Raw genomic sequence first — 25,506 nt, forward strand, 5'->3', positions numbered from 1 at the left:
TTTTCGGAACACAATTGCTTTGTTGTAAACCACTATACGTTTTTATTAATTCGGCTATATTTCTTTTGAAAACCCATTTATTATTTCCTTAATATTTTTTTCAGTTTTCTTATCATACCCAGCATTACTGCATCATACTTTAAATCCATTATTTGTTAGTGTCACTAATTAGTTTTTTCTCTTAACATTTAACAATCAACATTTTACAAATACTGATAACTAAGCGTAGCAATAAAATAGCTGCAACTTTTCCCATTGTCACTTTTGCTTGTTTTCACCAGATTATGTCTTGTCGTTCAGATAAGTCTTGTTATTTTGCTTCAACACAAAATAATCATCACGTTACATTTGATGAAGTTTATTAAAAATTTTTTTTTATTAACAAACACCAGTTTGTGGTGATTTTCATCAATGTTATACATCTCTAGGATATGTTAAATTTACGTAAAACTCGCTGATAGCTCGTCTGTGGAGTGGGGAAGATGATACAGAGAACAGGCCCTAAAACTGTAAGAAAAGCGAGCCTAAAGGTGAGCTTAGCGAGGAACCCTCATGCATTGAGGGTTACCCTTTCTTTAAGGCAGTGTTGCCAGATTGGGCTACAAGTAGCGGATTGGACTACTTTTAAAAGTCCCCGCTACTGAAAATCGAATTTGGGCTACCCGCTACTTTTGGGGCTACTTATTATTTTTCGAACGCTACAAATCTTTAAAATGCACTACTTTTTCTCCTCACAGAAATGTATATGTATTTTTTAAATTTTCCTCCTCCCATTATAAAATGATTCTGAAAGTTTGCAGTTTCTTTACCTTTTTTAAAAAGGACATTTTTTGTTGTTGTTGAAAACGCTTTAACTTTAATTTTGGATTCTTGATTTGTTTTGCTGATGGAGTCTATAATCTTTCCACATCTATGTTTCAAATCGTAGACTCGTGAAATGGCAAAGATATAAATGGAAAAATCACGGAGAGTATGAAGGGGAAAAAAAATCTGTAACTCCAACTATTATTAATCGTTTATCTTCTGGAAAAATAAATCACGTAACTCGCTTTGAAACTCAGAAAAATTAAATCTAGAGTCATTAAACCTGCTGAATGAAAATAGTTGTGAATGACAAAGAGTTTCCAAAAGATATCGTACATTTAAATGCTTTCTAGTGAATTCATTTTACTCTTATAAATTACCATATATTTACAGTTGCACGAAAAATAGCATTCCAGGAAATATGGAAATTTTAAGAAGAATTGAAAACTTTTCTCTGCATTTGCTTATCGCATACACGTTCACTATTTTCAGATTTGCCAATAGAATTATTACCGCTAAAATCCCAAATTGTAGATATGTAAAATCAGTGGCGCTTTCTCTTAACAACAAAGTGTGAGTTTTTTTTTTCCGATGGCATTTCTACAAATGGGATTAATTTCTGGTGCAAGGTCACAACAATTAAAAATGCAGGTGGTGATCGTGCTTTTAAGGAATTCTCTCAGTTTGGATTAAACATATATAGTTTACCGATTAGCAATGCCACAGTTGAGAGAGTGTTTTCAAGGGTAACATCAACAAAAACCAAACTTTGAAACAGAATGGGACTTGAACTTTTATCATCAATTCTTCGAGTTAAAATGATGTTTGAAGATAGAAATGTATGTTGCTATGATTTTATACCATCAGCTAAAATGCTCAAATTTAATTAATCGATTTATCATGGGGAATCATCTACAGAGGAAAATGAAGAGGTAGATCACATATTTTCGCATATTTATGCAATTCTAATATCTTGTACTACAATAATTTAGCATTTTTAGTGGGTTAACTTAGTCAAAAGAATAAGCGAGATGTGTTAAGGCGAATATTTCAAAAATTTCTGTAATTTTTTCCTTTTTTTTAAAATTAAATATTACAGAAAAATATTTTATCTTAAATAATTAATTACAAAATTTGGAAAAATACTTTTATTAATAGTATCTTTTTCTACAGAAGTATCTAGCTTTTTGCGTAATGAAAAAAGATTACGAAAAATAATATTTCTTATGCAAAATAAAACATATTTTGATTCACAAATCTAACTATATATAAAAATCTAATGATGGTGTCGCACCAGCAAATGAAATCTAAGGTATCACGTGACAGTATTGTCACAGTGTTGTGGGACGATTTTTTTTATGTCAGGAATTTAAATTTAATTTAATCTATCATAGTTAATAGTATTTGTACTTTTCCTATTTTATTTCTCTTCATTTTTTTCTGTGAAGAGAATTGGAAATGTTTCTTTTACTTTTACGTTAGCAACGCATTTTTTGTCTCTCTTTTTCACCTTTTGCAATTCAAGGTCGCCTGACCCCACTGTCCTTCAAGGACATTCTTTTCCCTCACATTCTAATTTACGTCACCACTTAACTTCTTTTCCCATCACTTTCACGTAACCTTCAATTTTGCACGTGGTGATTCTTCCAGTCGGATTTTCTAGAATCTTTGGGGTGTTCACGCCTTTTTTTTGGGGACTTCTTCCCTTTGCCTCCTTATTTGGTATGTGTGGGAGTACTGTTTGCACTGATTGGTGTTGACGTAATCGTGTGGTAATCCCCCATCCAATGACACTCGTTTTCTCTCCTGCTTTACAACTCGTACTTTCCCGCGCTGAAGGGACGCTGTCATCACTTCTCTTGGTTCCTCGCTCGGCAACAGTAAGAAAATATGTAACTAATCTAAATCGAATACTCTTGTCTTGCCAGCGTCATTGCCGGTGCCATCTTGGATAGATGAGCTCCTTTCTTTTCACTTGGCCTTTCATGTAAAGGTTTACAGCTTTGTGCCGATGATGGAACTTTCATCTTATTAAGTCTAAAGACTTCCACTATGCTGAGTTTGAGAAGATATATATAAATTTTGTTTAGTCTTATCTCTACAAAATATGTGGTAACAGGATCTCAGATCTGTCTTAACCTCCTCTTTCGCCGAGCCTGCTGCGAAATTTTTTTTTAAGAAGTTGGAACTCTCTCTTAAGTCTTAGTGACAATAAGCCGTGAAATAAAAAAAAAATGGATCCTTAAAAAAAATGGTCTCTACGTCGGAAGTAGAAGTGCGTTTTGTTTCCCCCCCCCCCGATCTCCCGACGGTGCTTTCTTTTGTAAGACGAGATGGAAACTGAATAAAAATTTAATGTGTTTAAAGATGAAATGTGTACAGAGACTTCTTTATATCTTTCTCCTCGAATTATGGTTACTCGTGTTCTGCAGACTTCATCCATGAACGTATCTTGTAAGGGTGAGTAACTCTCTATTTCATTCCTTTTTTCGTTTTGTCTGCCTGGGCTATGTCACGTACACACCATATCTGTGTATTATGTTATTAAGGTTGTTCTCAATTTTTATTGATCCAGTGGGTTTCCCGTGGATGGTGTTTAAACATGACCAACGGATCTCCAAAATAAGTTGGGTGATTGTGGTTTAACACTATCGCTTATGTTACTGACCATTCGGCCTTCAGGGATTTTCCCTAGTTAATTCTATTTTATGCATTTTGCTAATATCCCTTTTTTTTTTATCTAATTATAACATGTATATGTATAGATATCATCAAATATATGTATATATATATATATACTTCTCTGGATCAACAGATTTGAGCGAAATGGCATACCCCTTTTTTTTTATTCATAATGTAATGACATTTACTTTGACACCTAATACAGCTTTGCTACAGGTTTCATTTTATCTCGTAATTTTCTTTATGTACTTACCATTCAATTTCTCCTAAGCCGGTGTCATAACTAAGGTGCACCAAAAAAACTACGGTACAAGTATGAAAGAAGTAGCCAATCCAAGCGAGGATGCAGTTTTAAGCCAATCAGAAAAGAGAACGCATTCGCGTCAAAGTTTTTTGTTGATTTACTTTGAGTGGGTTTTTGCTGATTACATCTCTTCTTATCTTATCATTCTTATGCCTATCCAGTGATTGATATATTTTAATGTTTACATTTTTGTTGTTTGCTATTATAAAGCTGAGGCTTGCTTACCTTAAAATGGTTAAATTTTAAATCATTTATTTATTCAATTCATTTCAATCATTTGGAATTTCAGTATAATGTCTGACAGGACAGATCGCGATCGAGAATATCGCAGACAGCGGAGATTGGATCCCATGTTTTGTCAAAATGAACAAGAGCGTCGAAGAATAAATCGACAAAATAATCGAGAGCTTACTAATGCCCGCCAAAGAGAAAATCGAAGTAGGGCAGCTAATCGTCTTCGAGAAATAGATGAAAATCAGTATTTGGGAGAATCGTACAGTGATGACTGTCCACCTCTTTTGATTGGATCTATGTCTGTAGAATGCTCTCATTGCAGGGCACTATCCTTTGAAGCAGCGCATGGAAGAATAAAACACAATTGCTGTCACAATGGCAAGATAAAGCTGAACCCAACTCATCCGTATCCAGAAACTTTGAAACAGCTTTTATTGGGAAATGACAATGACTCAATGAATTTCAGGCAAAATATAAGTTTTCCCAATTCGTCTTTTGCTATGGCAGCATTTTGTGCAACCCAAGAAATTCAATTTAAAGGTATCACACGTTTGATTGTACGGAAAATAACTAAAAATGTTCTCTTTTGTACAGTTATGACTGGAAGTAAAGCTGGTAGTTCAGCTTGCATCCCTCGCATTACTTTAAATACTGGTGATAATAAAGAGTTGCCCTTTGTTTTGCATCGCACGCAATTTCCAGTCAGACTCGCATTCGCTATGACAATCAATAAAGCTCAAGGCCAGACTTTTGACAAAGTTGGCCTTTACATAGACCAGAATTCTCCACTATTTGGCCATGGCCAACTATATGTTGCTTTATCAACGTGTCGGAGCATGTCTGGGATAAAAATTCAGATTGTTGGTGCAAATAGTGACATTGACAGTTCCTCAATTAAGAACATTGTTTACACAGAAGTTTTGTAAATATCTTATTTCTGTGCATATTTTTTTCTTTGATAACCATTATGATAAATTGTTATTATGTTTTTTATTTTTGTTTCTATAATTTGAATGTAAATTAATTGGGGGGTGATGCCCTCTAAAGAGAGCATCCAGTATATGATTCCCTTTGAATTTAATCATGTTGCTTTAAGAACATTGTTTATGCAGAAGTTTTGTAAATATCTTATTTTTTTGCATAGTTTTCTTCTTTTGTTTTTATAATTTGAATGTCAATTAATTGGTGGGGGATGAAGCACTCTGAAGGGAGCGTCCGGCATCCAGTATATGATTCCGTCTGAATCAAATCTGCTCTGCCACGCGTGCTTCGGTAGCGGAACTTCAGTTCCGGCTAATGCCCTTATAATAACTTCTAATATCTATGCATTCGAACCTCATTATTATTCCTTGCAATTTACTAAAAATTTTGTATTTTACTGATTATTAAGTTGATTAGTACATTGTTAAATAAAATCCCTTATGCTCTGCCGCGCATTTATATCCTTATATAAATGTATTAAAATTTGTTTAAATTAACAAAAAAGAATTGCGTAGCAATCTCGGGGGTTGGCGAGCAGGGGGCGGAGCCCCCTAGTAGGATATTAATCTTGATAGGAGACTGAATAGTGGGGTTACATTTTCCGACTGATTTTTACGCATAAAAAAAATGCTATCCAATATTATAATAATTTTAGTGTTTTTCATATAATGCGCTCTTTCAATTTAACCCTTTCAGCAAAACAAACCACAAATTAATTCGGGAGACTCCGCAAGCTTGCTACGATGCAACCCAAAATATAGCCAAATAAATTACATTTAGTTTCTCTCCCCTTTGTATGTGGTTTTACTAATCTAATGTGGTTTTGTAATCAAGAATTCTAAATCATAAAAAAATGAATTTGTATTTATTTAATTGTAATCACTCTTTGTTTATCTAACATCAGATTTATTTAATACGAGTTAGCGTCGCGTTGTATCATTTACAGTGGGTAAAAAAAGTCTCCGTACGCAGATACGAATGCAAATCAAAGTTTAATTTGTTACACAATATTCATAATGATAAAAAAGAAAACTTAAAAATTTGTTAAAACTAATATTATTTAACATTTATTCATATTAAAAGAATGATAATACTGATAAAATTAAATAATAAATCTTAAAAACTCAAAAAATGCGGTAAACATGGAACAAAAAAGGCTCCGTACGGTGCCCTAGCACAAAAAAATGCAAAATACATTCACAAAAATACATTTAATGATCAGTGGGCCCTCATTCGGCCTTTATCACCTTCCTTAGACGTTTTGGAATTCCCCCTACAAGTTTTTTTTTTGTTGTTTCTGGAGAAATATTACACCAATATGTTACTAATGACACTTATGAGTTTTGTTTTTTATGTCATATTTTTTAAGTTGTTGGCTAATTTATTCCTACGAATGTTCGATGGGTTCTAAGAGATAGTTTCTCTGCACACCATAACAACGCCACCACCGTGTTTCACATAAAATCTTAGTTTTAACATTTGTTTGTTTGGTTTTTTCCACACCATAACTCGGCCATCTGACCCATGAATGTTAAATTTTGATTCATCACTAAAAAGAATGAATTCCCAAAAAGATAATGGCTTGCTTACATGCTTCTTTGCAAACTCGAGGCGCTTTTTCTTGTTGCACAAACTTATATAGGGTTTCTTCCTGGTCGCACGATCATGATAACCACTTATGTATTTTAATGACATTTCTCACGGTTTGAGTTGAGACTTGAATGTTGTAACTAACCATTAAATCAGCTGCCAACCGTGGTGCACTAATTCGTGGATGTTCTTGAACTTGGCATATGATGTTTCTTTTATGCACGGGATTTAATTTGGACGGCTTCCCGGACCGATCTCTATCCTCAAGTGAATGAAGTTTACTATACCTTTCAATGATATATTGCACAGTAGACTTCGATTTTTTAGTCATTTCACTAATCCTTTTCATGGATAATCAATCTTTTCGCAATTTAATCACTAATTCCCGAATAGCTCTGCTTTCTAACATTAAAGATTTACTGAAGGCCCGTTTTAAACACGCCAGAAGGAATTTTTCAATTTACATTAGATATTGCAAATATTATGCTTTTCTCGTTTTGTAAAAATGAAAATTTATAAAAATCTCTTTCTATAGACTTATACTAAACACATATAGACAGTACTTAAAGAAAAAATGCATTACTTTACAAATTATGCTCATTTATTCTTAAATTTAGTGACCGTACGGAAACTTTTTTTACCCACTGTATTTAGTTATTGCCGTATTAAAATCTTAATCCAAGAACAGTTCATCTGGCGAATGTACATTACAAGTAACCCAACCCAACAAAGGTCGTCCATCATTAGCAAGAAAAGAAGATTTTATTAATCAATCAACTGAAAACAAATTACCACTAAAATTTTGTAACCGCCGTTGACTGGAAAATGCACCTGCAGCTGAAAGAGCAATATAGCTTTTGAATTATCTAAAATCTTATGTGAAAGTGGCAAGAATGGAAAAGTGAAATGTAAATCTTTTTTAACTTTACAAGAAGCAACAATAGACAAATTAATTCTTGTTAAGCTGAACTTTTTGCTAAGTGTGTCGGAGATAGTTTCACTATTTTTGAAACTGTATCAAGCAGATCGGACACTTTTACCATTTTTTGCTGAAGATATCCAGAATTTGATATTACATACTGTTATATATTAATTTTCTTCGGTACATAAATTTTCATAAACGAAAAAAAAAAAAATCGAGACATCACAAACCATTATTTGAATTATTAAAAGTATTTTTATTTTCTTTTTATGTTTTTAATCTGTTTTGTACAATCGGCTGGTGGCTGGGTCGCGTGCAAGCGATTTTCCCCTTTTTGAGTTTAAAGTCCCTTCGCAAACGATTATTCCCCAATAGGCAGTAAATGGCTGAAGAGGAGTGATGTAATGGATGAAGAGGAGTGACGTAATGGTATGAGAGCCTATCAGGGATTGCCAGAGGGCGCTGTTTTTCTCCCTCCTCTTTTCGAATCTTCGACGCAGAAAGCGTTAGCCAGTTTCTTAATTTTTTTCCTTCCAGGTAGCAGGTGTCTTTTTCTAGGTAGACGTTTTAGGGCTACTAGGCCCTGGATCCAGTGACCGATAAGTGCCTTTTAAATTGGCGTATTAAATGAGTAATTCATTTTATTTTATTGATTAGAAATCCATAATAAATTAACAATGTCGAAATTTGTTATAATATTAAATTAACTTAAAACAGATGCTAAAAAATCTAATTACTCCGCTAATCTTAAACCACGTGCGAGATGATTTCTTTTTTTAAAAAAAACCCAGCCAAATTTTTTATAAATTGTTAAATGTTATATGTCCATTAATATAATTTAAATTGTTATAACATTTGAATTTAATTTGAAGGTGTACCGAATTTTGAATATAATGAGTTCTAATTATTGTTTAACTTAGACACTATATTTGTATAAGTACAAACACATTGTAATCAAGATTTAAGTTTAAATACATCTTTGTTTTTAAACGTTAATTTAGTCTTTAATTTCGACTGTGGCTCATGCTGTTTCTTTGGATAGAGATAATGTGGTACATGTGCAGTCCGGTGCCATAATTCTCTAAAAAGATCGTTAAAATCTTTCTAAATGAAAAATGATTTCGATTAATCATGTCAATTAACATTGCTTATAATTAATTCTAGTTCAAATTGCTGTTTAACTAATCAGATTAACATTGATATTAATGCACGTGGATGGCCTGCACGAGTACGTTAGGGAATAGTAATAACTGATGTTAAATGTTAGTTATAAAGGTATGAAGCTGCTAATTATTTTAACGTTGGAATCACAATGTAGTTATTTTGATAATTTTAGTTATATTCCTAATTTTTAATTTAAACTCACACAACGCAAAATTATCGTTATTAAAAAATTAGGTTAATAGCTATATTCCAACATGCTTGTTAAAAAATGAACCAAAAAAATTAATACAAATAAATATTTGAATTATAACATTTTTAAATGATAACACTGACTGGTTATGTTTGTTAAAATTTATAAGTGATTGAATTTTTAAATTATAACACTTAAGCCTAAGATTTGATCAACAATTTTATTTAATTATACCAACAATGTAATTAAATTATAACACTATACGATCAAATGTAAATTATTATTTTATGAAAGGATTAGTGCTCATGGATAAATTCCAAAGGACATTAATGTTAAAAATGATCCATGAAATTAAAAGAAATTATAACAATGTTTACGAACCAATATATAATTTAAATATAACCCTGGTTAGTTTAATCTTCTATAAATATAACAATATAAATTTGTATAAATTATAACAGTGGGTTAATTTTGTCAATGGATAATACTGAATACCAATATTTAAATTATACCTGGTTTATATTCTAATTATTTAAAAAAAATTTTTTTTTCAAATTATAACAATACTGTGTAATTATATAACAATCTGAAGCCAGAATCTATAGAAAACTTAAATTCTCTAGAGAAACTGTGCTATTTTAATTTACGTGATGAAAAGAATTATGGTTCTCTGACAAAAATCAGTGTAGGTTTTGAAGGTGACCAAATTTTAAATCCGCTGTTGGCCTCAAAAGTTTCTGACCAGGATCATATGAATATAAAGAAAGATTGCAGAAAGTTATCACCGAAAATGTCAAAAAAAGAAAATTGAGGAAAAAGATTGTGACAAAATTAAGCTGCCATTTGTAGACAGAATTGTTAAGTGCAATTTAGTAGAATTTAAACGTTATAATGAAAAAGAAACAAGGCTGGACGCATTTTTGCAGAATTATGTTGGTGATGACAAGAACTTTGCAGAACTGTGGTATGTTATGCAAATATTAATGAAATTGTCACATGGACAAGCGTCTGTTGACAGGGGATTTTCTGTGAATCGGAATATTGAAATTGAGAACAGAAAAGGGGACTCGTATAAAGCAAAACATGTTATTTGTAACAACATAAAACAAGTTGGGGTTATATTACATATCTCTATAACTAAAGAACTGCGGGTGTCTGCAGCTAGTGCACGTTCTAAATATCAAAAATGATACATCAAATTTTTTAGTCGATCAAAAAAAAAAGAAAAAAAGCTGAGCATTCGCAGCGTCCCCGCTGTTTTAAGGGTGTAAATCTTTACCTGTGGCATATCGTGCCGACAAGAAGGCTTGGATGACAGGTTCGCTGTTCGAAGAATGGCTTCGAATCCTTGATAAAAAAAAATGCATCAACAGAACAGAAAAATTTTGATAATTGTCGACAATTGCACTGCGCATTCAAAGGAAATAAAAAATTTGAAGGCGATAAAAGTGGAGTACCTTCCCTCAAATGCGACATCAGAGCTCCAACCAATGGATCAAGGTGCGATCCACAGCTTCAACAGAATCGCAAAATTTTATTTCATGACCCGCAAAATTTTATGTCATGTGGAAAACAACATAAAATTTGACGTTGATCTGCTAGTTGCTCTACCAACTGTAGAAATCGCTTGGAAAGAAGATGAAATAATGAAGGAATTTTCCTCGTATGTAAATTTTAAGTTATGCCATGAACAACTTTGGCGAATATGCAAAGATCAACGATGATGTACAATGAACAGGAGTTAACAGAGGAGAAACTTCAATTTCCAATTTTTTTTACAAAAACTTAAAACTTGTAACTTCAACAAATTAATGCACATCAAAAAACTGTCTTCGTCTAATGAAGCCTCGTTTAAAATCCTCGGTTTACTCTTCTTTATAATACTGCAGATTGTGTACATATAAAAAAAAATTCGTTATATATACGTTCGTTATGGATGGTGTTTTCAATAGAAATGTAAACAATAACAATCTCGAGCTTGTGCCCAACTCTAGTTCCGGTTAAAAAGTTTGCAGCTGCTTACTACATGTTATTCTGATAGGCGATGTTTTCAAACGGCTAATTTTGTTTTCAATAAAAGAAATAAATTAGATGATTTCTGAGCTCAAATCTGCTGTATTTCATAAGATATTAATGTTATTATGTAATTCTGGGGAGTTTGGAGTGAACATTTGTTTTAGTTATTTTGTTATTTATTATTAAAAAACGTGACATGGTTGCTAGATTTTGAATAACTCGCTTTTTTGGCAGTCTTGATTTGGCCTCTTTCCGTTTGTTTATTACTGTTGGTTCGTGTTGCATGCTACGTTAGTGTTAGCATATAGTTAGAAGAGCAGGATTAAGTTTATGCATTATAATTCAGGAATAGTTAAATTTGAAAGTTGGCATATATTATTTACAAGGTAAGTGTTTTATAAAGTTTTTTTTTCATATGTTAGGTTTACATATTTATTAATGATTAAGCCACATGTTACTACTACTTAACACTACTAATCCTCAATTAATTTTAAAATTATATACCCGTTATCATTTTAACATTAATAAAATGATATAAGCGTATTGTTTTTTTTATTTTTTTCTTATTATATAGCGACACATTTATCAGTTATTGCATGTGGTATTGTAAATCATTGTTTTGAAGATTGTATATCCGTAACAAGGTAATAATTGTTTCATAATAATTCTTTTTCTGATATTGATTTCACGTTTTCATTACCCGCCCAAAACGCATGCTTCCAATCTTTTCTAATATTATGTAGGGGCAATTCCATGATATTAAAGAGCAACAAATCAAAAAAATAAAAATTTAATAGTATCCTTCAATTATCAAATTTCTTTTTTTTTTACTATCTTTGATATAAAATTGAAAATTTTAGTTTTTAGGAAGGTAGATATTTTACCTACGTAGCACTGGAGCTGCACAATGGCTATTTGTAGCTTTTAATAATAAAAAGTTTATTAAAATTTTGATTTCTAATTTTTGTTTACTGATTTTAAACAATCCTTTGTTTGATATTTTGTGAAACCACTTTCTCTGAAGAATTATTATATATTTATGAATGAAAAGAAAGTTTTAAAATAAAGAAACATTATAAAAATGTAAAATAAGTCATTACGAAATTGATTGAATACTGAAAAACTTGTGACTTCAAACTGAATGGCTTCTTAGTTTGTAATAAAAATTGCTTGTAGTAATAAGTATTAAAACCATCTGTACCTGTTCTTTCAGTTATTCTAAAAAACGATACTTTAAGAAGTGCTATTAATCCCAGGTCCATTCTAAGTGCTGAATCATTATTTCTTGACTTGTAAGATGATTAATTGAATCGGAATAACACCTAAACTGTATCAAAATTTATTTTATTTTTAAAAAAGTAAAACTTTTTATAATGATATTGGTATTTACAAAAAGAGAGAAAAATTATCCTTGAAGCATATTAGATTTAATATTTTAACAGATACTGAGTCTATTAGTCTTTGCATGCTGTTAAAAAAATTTGCTAATGTGCCATTTTCCAATAATCAGTGTGTTAACAGTTTGTTCATCAGTTATCTTTCAAATATAAAATAATTGTAAACATTCCTAATACCTGTAAAAAAAACAAGCATTATTAATAAACTTTTAAAATGTTTTGTTATTAAAATTTTATTCCAAATACTTTGCATAATTTTTTTTTTATTTATACTTTTTAAATATACTTCACATTTTTTATTGGCATGTTTGTTTTCAAATTTGTGAAATCTTTTTTAATAATAAATAATTTTTTTATGATCAACAAATTCAATTTTTACTACAGGTAACGTAACAAACATATTCACCTACTATGTTCGGTTCAAATGCATTTCATTATATGTATATTTTTAATTAAAAAAGAAACTCAAAGAATTTTTTGTTATAGATGTCTGGAGCTTATTTTCAACAACTTGATGAAATTTCCAAGAAACGGTATCAGGAGAAGCTCACAATTAGTGAAGTTACTCTGCCTGACCCGTTGGATGACCTTTTACGTGAAAATGTTTTCAAGATAAACAATTACCCAGCGTGGCCAAACATATCTTTTGGAGATATATACATATATCTCGTCGTTACAAAGTGCTTCTACACTAATGAATCTTTTGAAAACTATAAAGGGTTAGAATCATATAACTTTTTAACAAGCGGTAAAATTTCTGCCATTCGTACTTTCAAAAGTGACAAGTTAGGTGTTGTTCTCCTTGCTTGCGAGGTGCAAGGAAGCCAGGCATTAAGGAAGACTCATGAGCCTTTGGCTGTTGCAGAGGTGTCTGGAAAAATTATATGTGCTCATTGCACATGTATGGCAGGGTAAGCATTTTATTTCATTTCGATTTCATAAGTATAAAACTGAAGATTGATAACTTTAAGCATCTGTTTTTGAAGAAGAAAAAAATGTTTTGTTTCATGAGTAGACTAACACTTACTGCTGAGTTCCATACATGGGTATTTGTTGAATTATCCTGTTAATGTGTTTTAATTGTAATAAAATTTGTGAGCTACCTAGTTACTTTCTTCGGATAAATATATATATATATTCATTTAGTAAGCACTAGTGTATTTTAACTTTTTTATCAAATATCTGCAGTACAATATTTTAAATTGTCCTAGTTTAACCATTGAAATTTTTTCATACAGGTTAGGAGAGGCATGTTCTCATGTGGCTGGCCTCTTATTCACCATAGAGAGTGGAATACGGGAGGGTTTGAAAAATCCATCGTGCACTAGCGAGCCATGTCAATGGAAGAAAGTTTCGAAAAAGGTGATTATAATGTACCTGCTATGTTTATTAAAAATAATTTTTAATCAGTATTATAAGACATGCTTTTCTTTTAAAATTTTGTAAATATTTACAAGAGAAAATGCTGTAGGTAAATGAACAAATTGCTTTTTACATGGAGTAATCTGTATTTTGCGAAATATAATCTTTGGAATTTCTGGTCAGTTTGTATGTAGGACTTCATATTTAAGCTATGTTCATGCTTTTCAGTTCAAGTTTTAATCAAAAAAAAAAAAAAAAAAAGAGACTTTATTCTTGATATATTGGCTACTCAACAAGAAGCATTCCATTCTGAGGAATGTCAAAATTGTGTACATGATATAGATGAAGGGAAACTTAAATTTTTATATCACATAAGTGGTAGTGGAAGATTAACACATTGCTACATGATAAATTGCTGTACAAAATGTTGGCTTTCAACAGTTTAAGACAAAATAATTGTGAATATCTACATTCTTCATAAATTGAGTTTTCTTACTTAATTTTAATTTATATCTAATCACAGCTATGATTCCTTTTTAACTTATGCAATAAAATTTTGTTCATTGACTAAATTCTTTTATAGCCTGATTTGATGCCATCTTCAAAGATTTGCTTCAGTCGAGACAGAAAAAAGAAAGCTGCATCAAGTAGGAAAATACCTGGCCAACCTCCCAAAGAAGCTTTTGAGAGATTTCTGAATATTGTAAAGGTTGGTTATTTAAAAATAAATGACGTAGATAAAACTGTTATATAATTTACTGTATAATTGGGTAAATGATAAAAGTAATTTTTTATTACGACCATCTTACTAATGTTTTACAAAGTTCCATTTCATAGAGCTTAATACTACATTTTGAAATTGAAGGTTTGTTCTTTGTATGATGAAATTACCCTAAAATATTCAGGCTTTCCTACTGTCTTTAGTCCTTAAAGACTGCTTAACTTTTATTTGGGAAAATAAGGACCCTTAAAAATACTTAATTTTGGTATAAGGTTTTTAAAAGTCCTTAATAATACTTCAATATTTTAAAACAAAAAGTTGTTCTTTTATCACTCTTTTAGATATCAGATTTTAGGGGATTTTTTCCCCAAAAGGAGCTACTATCACCATGAGCTATTATTGTTTGTCACTCAATTTTATATTCATATGTATATTTATTTATTATTATTATTTTTTTTTTCAGAAGGAGATACCAAATGCACCTTACTTTAACTTGGTTGCTGATGAGGTTGATAAGGAGAGCACTTCTTCAGCCAGTGAAAATGAAGGCACACAGCATGTCCCTAATGTTATAGATGTAATTACGGAAATCAATCACAGAATTCCTGAAAATATATCTGTTAACTCTAGGAGGGATATAATTTTTAAGGAATTGTGTTCTTTAAATATTGATGTTGTGGATATTGAAGAAAAAACGAGAGTCCGGATAAAGAACTCTGAGTGGATGGAGCAAAGAAAGGGGCGCCTTACTTCGTCTCTATTTCATAGAGTCATTCACTGTAGAACCGGACAATCGGGGATTGTAAAAGAAATCTTTCAAATGAACCCCATAGAAACAAAAGAGATGAGGTGGGGAAAGATCATGGAAAAAAAAGCTCTTAATGCTTTTAAAACCCATGCGGAAGAAGAGCATGAGAATGTGATTATTTTCCAATCTACTGGTTTGCTGGTGGATAAGAAGCATCCTTTTCTGGGAGCATCCATTGATGGAAAAATGATGTGCGATTGCCATCCACCGGCAATTATTGAAATCAAGTGCCCCTATTCAATTAGGAATGAAATGGTTCAAGATACTAAATCTAAGAATTTTTTCTTGGATAACGAAGGGTGTTTAAAGTTGAAACATCCCTACTATAATCAAGTTCAAGGACAAATGGCGATTTGGGATGTTGAGCTGTGTTATTTCGTTACATACACAACAATTGATATAAATATTCAGAAAATCTATTATGACGAAGCTTATTGGCAGATGCAAATGCCAACTTTGCTTCAATTTTACAAAAATTATGTTATTTCTGAAATTTTAGATACATCATCGTAAATGTTGTATTGTGTATGTAAAGCTAATTTCTTTATTGCTTTTTATACGGTTTTTGGCCTCTGGACAATTAAAAACCGATTTCACTTTTGCTTTTTATACGGTTTTTGGCCTCTGGACAATTAAAAACCGATTTCACTTTTGCTTTTTCTACGGTTTTTGGCCTAGGGACAATTAAAAACCGATTTTATACTTGCATTTTCTGCGGTTTTTGGCCTAGGGACAATTAAAAACCGATTTTTTTTCCTATCCGCTGTGGCACCAACTTGTGGTGGATGGGCTTTGAACTAAGAGTGCCACAAGTTTCATCTTTGTTTTATTATACATATACTATCTTGTGGCTATAGCACCATCTATTGGTCAGTTTTTAAATATTTCTTTGTTCAGTAAATTTTATTGTGTCATGTATACTGATAAAATAACATGTCATTTTGACCATTTTTTAAAACCTTTTGCAGTGGTAGAAGTCATTCTGAAATTCATGATAAAACATATTTTTTTTTTCAAAACTCCAGTTTCTATTTACAAAGAAGTATGAAAAAGGATCATGTCTGATTTCAATATATCGACATTAAATTTATCAACATTTCTATTTATGAAAAATTGTCTGAAACGCTAAAACATGTTTTTCTTCTACTAAGTTGCTTAGCATTAAAAATTTTATAGAACTTCGATGTATAAAAATCAATAGATGTTTCAGTAATTTTTTTCTATTTTGCATTTAGTTGCCCTTAATCTATTGTTATGACAGCTGCCAACTGTCCAGATTTGTTCCTAATTTTCAAAGCAAATCTGATATTTTTTTAAAAAATCCGAATTTTCTTAATTTTATTAGTATATTTGCTTTTAAACCAATCCCTTGTTCTGATCACCGCACTTCCTGTGATTATTGTGCAGAAGTAATTTTTGTAGCTTTTTATTTGAAAATACTATTCCAATAACTGTTGCTGATCATTTCACTAAATTGAATCTTAAACAACTATTATTATTTTTTTAAAAATGTATTGTAGTATTTAAACATTTGCATCAGAAATATTTGTTTACGATGTAGTTTAATATTTGCCAGTGTTTTATAATTTGGAAAAGAATAATTATATATTAATAGGTAATAGTATTTTTTTTCAACTAGTATTTTTTTCAACCCGTATTCCTAATTATAAAATATTAATATTATAAATTTCCCACACAAGATAGTGTTTTTAATTTTTGTTTTACTAATTTACCTAAGGTATTTAAATATCTGTCTATTAATGTTATTATTCTGCAATATGCAACAGCCAAGTAGTGTAAATTTTGCTAGCTGGTTATCAGTACATTATTTCAAATTTCCATATATTTACGGTCAAATCATACTTACAGATTTTGATTAAGTTCTAGGAAATTATAGAATATTTTTAATTAAGTTACACATAAACTAAATGCATTAACTTTAAGAATAAATTCAAATCAAAAATAAGTGTTACTTACAATACTTAACCCATTAACTGTTGAAAGTTACAGAGTACAATCTGCTTAAGTAAATCAGTTTCTCACATTTTAATACTGGCAATTCTCGGCATGGTGATTTTTGACAAAGTTGTGTTTGTTAAAAAGCTAATCAGAAAAATTTAGTTATTGGCACTGCCAGGGTATTATGTCTAACAAAAAATTAATGAGAGATAACTCAAAACTAATATGCTTATCAGACACATGATGCAACAAATCCAAGATTAGAAATTTAACTACATAACAATACAAAAGTGTTCATTAATTTATCATAGAGCACTTAATATCAAACAAATAAATCCTTGTCACAAACATTTACAATAAAAATTTTTTTTTACCATTAGATAATCCACGCCTCACAGTTCTTTTAAACCTCTGCACACTTCCTGAAGCCAAAGCAGCTTTATGATGAAAGACTGATGGTACATAATCAGGATGACTGGGATCATCAGATTTATTTCCTAATAATTTGAAAAACAAACTGAATTATCTATACATAACATCCAATTATATTTAATAATGTCCGAAATTTACCAAATAACTGCTAACTCATTATTCAGTCACCAAATTATTAAATTCTACCATCCTATGATTGCTTAAGTCGTTGGGGCATATATTATTTCGATGAATTAATTTCAAATATTGATTTTATCATCACTGTTTTGAATTAAATTTTAACAATAATTACATTTTCATTTTTGCTAATGCTCCGCAATTTACAAATGTTCCGCTGTCTTCCACAGAAACGACTGACCAATAAAATAGTAAGTCACAAGTAAAAAAAATATATATAATAAAATAACCAATAACAAAGCAATATTCACAACTTTTTTACACAAAATTATAGATGTAAATGATAGTTGCTAATGAGTAATCAATTTACAAAGGACACTACCTTTCCATTTGAACTTTTAAACCAAACCTCAAACATATACTAATTTTTAGAAAAATTAAATAATTTTGAAACACTAAACATCAAAACACAGATTCATAAACATAGTTATCACATGTAAAACAGCCACTCTTCTCTACACTACACTACAGCCACTCTACTTTATTTTTATTCCTCAATCTACGTGTTTTACACATGCATACAAAAATTGTAACTGTTCCACAACAATTAGCAAAAGGTGGTTATGAGCAAATGCTCTCGAATTAGTAGCAGTCTGACGTTAACGATTAGTTAAGAGGCATTACATTGTTCACAGGCAAACAGAAAACGAATGCCTAGAAGAAGAATTTTAACAATGCGGACTTAATAACATTAAAATGTCTTTCTATATAATTTTTACAATATACATGCAGCACATAGAAGGAAATATTTCATAACAACGAATAAAACAAGTTGAATGCATTTTGTACAACTGATAAGTTTTCTTACCGCTAATAAAATGGCTATTACATATTCGAGAGTTAACTGTGGAAGTCCAATCCTTCCGTTCAACAGCATTTTCCCACTGTGTTTTCCGAATAGGATCTTTAGGGAATCGGATCATCTTGATTTCTGATAACAAATTTGTACCTGATCTCCTACAGCGACACAACAAGAGCCAATTCGAGCTTTAGAATTCATTGTAAACTAAGTAATAAGAAAGTATTCAAATAACACGTTTGCACGAATCTTACGACACAATAATAAACACGTTGTGAGCCAAATGGCTTTAAAATACACAGGAAACAGTAACCCGGAAGTTTAAGCAGGTCCACAGTTAGCAGCGCTCCCTAGTGTCGAAAACACCATCCATATATTTTTTGTCATACTATGTTTGTTAATCTGTACTTAAAAAAAAAAAATCTTAGCAGTTGTAATTCAATCGTTTAAATGTCATTATGTTTTATTAATGTATGCATCCTATACCTTTTTGGCTTATAACATGTATACCACAAATAGTATGCATGCATTATGACGCTTAAAACCATTATGTGACCGATTTTCGAAGGAAATTTGCTCATTTTGTTATAACGACCAGATTGGGGCAGTCCCGATGGGATCGTGATAGCGCGAGTCAATATTATATATATATAGTCAAAAGGATGGTGATAGATTTTCAAACAAGACCCGACAAAATCTTAAATTTTGATAGTTATTTATTATCATCATTCCCTTCTCAGCCTCCGTGCGAGTAGGTGCTTTTCGATTTCAGTGGATTACTTGCGGATAGTTGGTCCCCTCCCGCGCCGGCATGAACCGAACAGCAGGCCACAATTCTACCCAAATCGAGTGGTCACGGGAAAATCCTACGCGGACACTCGTCGAAAATCTAGAAATTACAGAAACAAAATCTTTCCAAAATAAATTGGATGAAACTATCAAAAAAGCCGACCAATTATTTGGACAATTAACTCTACTCGTAAACTTCACACTCAGGAATAGAAAAAATTAATTCAGTAACAACTAATGGTCAACTCTTAGTCTAACTAATAGTCTTACACTTAGTGGCTACAATTTTGATAAAAATGTCTGAATCTTTATCAGTTCTACCGTATACTACTAAATAAGGTATCATAAAATCATTATTGATATTTTATTACTTAATTAAATTATTTTGTTTCTTCATCACCTCATTTAAAAGAATTTCTTTAGGACTAAGAAGATCGGTTGCCTATCACACATTGATCTTTTGTTAACCAAAGATAGTGTAATTAGAGGTGAAAAAAACAAATTTTGATCATAATCATATTAATAAGTGAAAAAATATACAAATTGCATCCCTCCGAAAGACGTTTACCAGTACACATTCAAAGCTACGCTGCACACGTGCTAAAAGTGCAGGTAAATAAGAAGCATCTTCGGGGAGACCTCATGAGTAAAACAGATAAGATAGTTCTACTGAAAGACTTATCAAATATGGCTGCAAAATATAAAACTCCAGATAAGAAACTGTTTGAAATTGTGAATATTTTAGAAACAACTCACAAATGTTCAGTAGATATTCTAAAAAGAATCTCGTTCTGGAAGGACTTTTTATCCAAGACAAGGAAATGAAAATAATATGTACTCTGAGACATTATTTTTTGATGGGACTTACAAGCTGATTGACCTGAGATTAACTTGCTACATATTTTTGGTAGAAGATGGTAATGGTATGTTGAAAATGTTATTTCTTTAAACGTTTTTATTTCATAATGAACATTTATTAATTTTATTTCACATGCCTATTTAAAATTTTTTTTTGCTTTACATATCTAAGCATTATATAAAATAAAATATCTTTTGTGTGTGTCACGGCATGACAATGATTATGACATATATATAATTTTATGTAAACACCACATGTGTTTGCCAGTAATTTTTAGACTGAGGCAGATTATGTATATGGAGATACAGTGGTGGCGCCCCCCTCTTCTGGCCGTATCTAAACAAACCTCGCCTGTGCACAGCTTAATGCTATATCAATTGCACATTGATATAGCACATTGTGCTATATCAGTGTGATATAGATATGTGCTATATCAATTGCACATTGATATTTACTTAATGCTATATCAATAGTGATACTTTGTTTTTTCAAGTATTTTTAGAAAAAAATAAGATTTCTTTTCGTAGAAAACGGATTTTTCTGGTAAGAAACAGTTCATATTATTAAATTAAGAAGGTGTGAGTCTGAAAAAATAGAAACGTTTTTTTTTTTAATACTGATTGCTAAGCCTTGTGATTTAAGTTTTGTTTACATTTCGACAGGTTGATATGTATATATAAATATATTATATTTATTTGTCATTTTCGTTAAACATGGCGTGGAAAACTGTTACAACTTTTAACACTAATTTTTCCTTAAGCCTAACTAATTATGTGTTTCTTTCTGTTTTTTATAATTTTTAATGTAAATAAATTATATTGAGGTCGTTTTGTTGAGTGTGTTAAAATGTTTATGATGTATTAGAACATAGACTTTTTGATTAAAAAAACAAAATTGCAATCTTCTTAGTATATATAGAATTTTTAATGAAGCCTAATAAATTTAATTTAGATGATATTATGTATCTGTGTAAATTTGTTAAACATTACTCTTGATTATGGATTTTAAATTTCTGTTGAATGTAACATATGTTTGTAGTTTATTGATGATATATTTAAAGGATTGAAAATGGTTATGTGTATTGCCCCTGGTTGGAAACATTATAACCAGAGAGGCACCTGCCGCTCTTTTCGAACACCTGCTGATCCAAAGGTGCAATAAATATGGATTAGGAATATAAGGTAAATTAATTACAACTTAATATAACTTCAAATTTTTTTTGTTATTTTAATTGCATAATAGTAAAGAATTATAATTTGCTTTATAGGAGAGATGATATTCAAATTTCGAAAAATCATGTGATATGCCAGTGCCATTTCAAAGATGGATTAAAAGCAAATGGACCAACGCTTTTTGAGCACAATAAGGATAAGATTTTTAGATTTCCATCTCCTAAAAAAGCTTAAAAAAAAAAGGTATTTCAATATATTCTAACAGTTTTGTCGATATGATATATAAGTTATGTTTCTCCTCCTTAGTATATCTGATATGTTTCACGCATTTAAAAGTGATTGATTGATTGAATGTAGGGTTTAATGGCACAAAGTCCAAAGAAGGACATGCTGCGCCAAACAAACGGTTTTAAAATAAAGGTAAATGTATATTAGAAATTTTCCTCCTTAAAAGTCACACGGAATTTATAAAACTACATACAACGTGACAGCGGTATTCAAAAGTGAGTAAAATCAGATAAAATGTAAATGTAGTAAAGTATTATAAAACAGTTGCATTTAAAGCTGAATAAAATCGGATAAAATTGTGAATAGGATAAAACAGTTATATACAGTATAAAAGACCAATTGCGCGTAGAAACGCAAAAATGTTAGGATGATGCGAGTCACCTAACAAATCCCGCAGAGTTAAAATAGAACTACCAAAAAAGGTTAGACGATGACGGTTAAAACATGGGCAGATGATTAAAATATGATGAATAGTGAGTAAAACTTTACAGGTGTTGCATTGGGGAGGAGGTTCCCCAAATAACAAATGTAGGTGGGTCAGTCTAGTGTGGCCGATTCGGAGACGGTTTAACTTTACATCTGCATGCCGCAGACTCAATACAGGATAAAGGTTCAAATCTGTTTTTATTAAGTGTAACTTGTTATAAATTTTTAGATCCCATTGTTGTTGCCAAACAGATGTAATGAACTGTTGAATATAAGTTTTTGTGTCCGAGAAAGGTATAGATAGAGTTAAAACAGAGGTAGCAGATTTTGCAGCCGAATCAGCCAAGTCGTTCCCTGGAATACCGACGTGACTCGGCACCCAACAGAATAAAATATGAAATCTATTTTTGTGAAGGGTTATCAACAAGTGATTAATAAAACATAAAATCGGATGAGTATCACTGTTAAAATTTTCCAACTGCCTCAAAACACTCATACTGTCGGAGTATATGCAATACTTCCTTCTAGAACGAGTGGAAATCAGCCGCAGTGCCAAGAGGATGGCAGCAGCTTCAGCAGTAAAGACGGAGCAAATACTTGGGATTCTGTAGCTATAGGTATCATCAGCGATAATGACGCCACAGCCTACATAACCCGCAGATTTTGATCCGTCAGTAAACACAGGTACATACTCTGAATATTGGTGACGATGAGAAATGAACAGTTGCTGGTAGATAATGGGTGCAACATTAGATTTATTATACATCATAAAAGGGGAATAAAATTGATACGGTATAATGTTCCATGGAGGTATGAGAAGATGATCGACTGATTGCGATGGTGATTTGCAAATGTCAAAAGTCTGAATGAGTAAACGCATGCGAGCATGAAATGGACGGACGTGAGAAGATCTAGCTGCATATAATCTCTCCAAGCTTGATGAAATTACATAATTCTTTAGTGGATGATATCTAGAGGACATGATACGAAAGTAATAACTGAGAGATAGCTTCATGCGATGTAAATCTAATGGTATTTGATTGCAAACAACGTATAAACTTTCAACGGGAGATGTACGAAAAGCTCCCGAACAAATGCGAAGAGCTGAATGGTGTACGGTATCTAAGATACGTAGATTGGAGGCGGTTGCAGAGCCATAAACTGCACATGCATAGTCAAGGCGTGAAAGTATCAGCGCTTGATATATGCGTAGCAGGGCTAGACGATCAGCTCCCCAAAATGTATTACACAGTACACGCAAAATGTTCAGTTTCTGTTCGCATTGTTTACGTAATAGCCTGATATGAGGTATAAAAGTTAGTTTATTGTCGAAAATGACTCCTAAAAATTTCGTGTGTGGCACGACTGGTATATTAATGTTTCGAATGGAGATGTCAGGGTCATTATGAATCGAGCGTTTACGGCAGAAATGGATACAGCAACTTTTAGATGGCGAAAGAGTGTGACCATTCTGATCACACCAGTCTAAGATCTTGTTCACAGCTAATTGTAGTTGTCGCTCGATGACTCTCATGTCGGATCCTGAACACGAGATGTGTAGATCATCGACATAGAGAGAGCCAGAGACAGTAGGGGGCAAGAAGTTTAAAACTGGTGAAATATGCATGATGAATAATGTGACACTTAAAACGCTGCCTTGTGGGACGCCTTCCGCTTGAACGTAAAGATCAGAAAATGTTGATCCAAGTTGAACACGAAAATAGCGCCTCAGAAAGAAATTTTTGATGAAAATTGGCAAATGACCCCGGAGTCCAATGTCAAACAGTGTCTGGAGAATTCCATAACGCCAAGTCCGATCATATGCTTTCTCAATATCAAAAAAGACAGAGACAAGATGATTCCGCCGGACAAAAGCGTTACGAATTCTGGATTCCAGTTCAATAATATTGTCTAAAGTTGACCGGCCCTTACGGAAGCCACTTTGAAAATCTGGTATGACACGCTTTTTTTCAATGTAATACACAAGTCGAGAGTTAACCATCCGCTCAAATGTTTTACCAAGGCAGCTGGTCAAGGCTATCGGGCGATAGTTGACTGGATCGTTAGCATCTTTACCTGGTTTTAGAACAGGTATTACAATTGCTTCACGCCAGACAGATGGGTACGTTTGTTCTGTCCATATTCTGTTGAATAGAACAAGGACATTTGACAAAGACGTCCGATCTAAGTGGCGGAGCATGTGATATGTAATACCATCAAAACCAGGGCTTGTGTTTTTATTTCGATATAGGGCTCTCTGTAATTCGGCAAAACTAAATTCACTGTTATATTGGCAGAGACGACGCGATGCAAAGTTTATATTATTCCTTTCGACGGTCTGCTTATGGTGTTGAAATGCTGGGCTGTAACTCTCTGGACAGGAGACAGCAGCAAATGCATCACCAAGCATATTACAAGCGTCTGTAGGAGAAGAATACATGGTATCGTTTTTCTTAAATATCGGAAGTCGAAATTCGCGATATATGCCATTAGCTCTCTTAACTCTCGACCAGACTTGTCTGGAAGATGTCGAAGATGTTATGGACGAGACATAACGGGACCAAGATTCTCTTTGACTTTTGCGTCTGATCTTTCGTGCTATAGCTTTTGCCCGTTTAAAGGCCAAAAGGTTAACAGTATTAGGATAACGGCGGAAGATGTTCCACAAACGCCTCTGCTCTTTGTAGGCAGCTGCGCATTCCTTATTCCACCACGGCTTGCGGTGGCGAGGAAGCGAACTTGACGACTTAGGAATACTTTCTTCTGCCGCTTGGAGAATTACAGACGTTATATTATTAATAGCATTACCTATAGTATTGCGAGTTATCATATCCTCCGTAATCTGAGCAAGCATTGTAAATAGAGGCCAGTTAGCGCGATGAAATATGAAAGTTGATGGTCGTGAACTCATGGGAACAGAAGTAAAATATGAAACAATGAGAGGAAAATGGTCACTGTTGTGAAGATTATCACTCACAGAGAAGTTTATAAAAGGTAAGATAGCAGGTGAACATACTGCTAGTTCAATTGAATGAAAGGTTTGAGTAGGTGAATGAAAGTAAGTTTCTTCGTCTTTATTAAGCAAACAGAGATTATGGTCGTGGATGAGTTGTTCAATTTTACGCCCCCGGTCATTGGAGGCGGAACTACCCCATAATTCACTATGACCATTAAAATCTCCGAGCAAAATAAAAGGCGAAGGTAATTGAAGTATCAGTGAGTTCAAATCTGTTTGAGAAATGGATGCATGAGGGGGTAGATAGACAGAGCAGACTGTAATGAGAACATTGATGTGAATTTGAACTATGGTAGCTTGTAATGAGGTTGATAATGAAAGGTGAGTTGATGGAAAAGCTGATGAAGTTAAAATTGCTACGCCGCCATGAGGTTGATTTCCATCATTAAAATCCTGTCGATAGCAAGAATAGTT

General features: G+C 32.2%; 2 protein-coding genes and 1 long non-coding RNA gene across 3 annotated transcripts; 2 read left to right on the forward strand and 1 right to left on the reverse strand.

Moving 5' to 3' along the window:
- Positions 1–3,096: 3,096 nt before the first annotated feature.
- Positions 3,097–18,951, reverse strand: LOC147803082 (peroxynitrite isomerase THAP4-like). The gene is made up of 3 exons (XM_087153348.1): positions 18,552–18,951; positions 17,509–17,631; positions 3,097–12,461 (listed from the first exon to the last, which is right to left on the reverse strand). The coding sequence occupies exons 1-3, from the start codon at positions 18,664–18,666 to the stop codon at positions 12,421–12,423; spliced, it is 279 nt and encodes a 92-aa protein (XP_087009474.1). The 5' UTR covers positions 18,667–18,951; the 3' UTR covers positions 3,097–12,420.
- LOC147803083 (uncharacterized) lies at positions 13,742–16,610 on the forward strand. Its single transcript, XM_087153346.1, has 2 exons — positions 13,742–14,355; positions 14,831–16,610. Exons 1-2 carry the CDS (start codon positions 14,239–14,241, stop codon positions 15,686–15,688), a joined length of 975 nt encoding a protein of 324 aa, XP_087009472.1. The 5' UTR covers positions 13,742–14,238; the 3' UTR covers positions 15,689–16,610.
- A 1,167-nt stretch (positions 18,952–20,118) lies between the features above and the next one.
- On the forward strand, positions 20,119–21,593 carry LOC147803084 (uncharacterized). The gene is made up of 3 exons (XR_015429770.1): positions 20,119–20,254; positions 21,251–21,371; positions 21,458–21,593. It is a non-coding gene; the product is annotated as an uncharacterized LOC147803084 (long non-coding RNA).
- Positions 21,594–25,506: the final 3,913 nt, after the last annotated feature.

Source organism: Parasteatoda tepidariorum, chromosome 10, assembly GCF_982258835.1.
Source record: "Parasteatoda tepidariorum strain Cologne lab strain chromosome 10, Ptep-v5.0, whole genome shotgun sequence".
Lineage (NCBI taxonomy): Eukaryota > Metazoa > Arthropoda > Arachnida > Araneae > Theridiidae > Parasteatoda > Parasteatoda tepidariorum.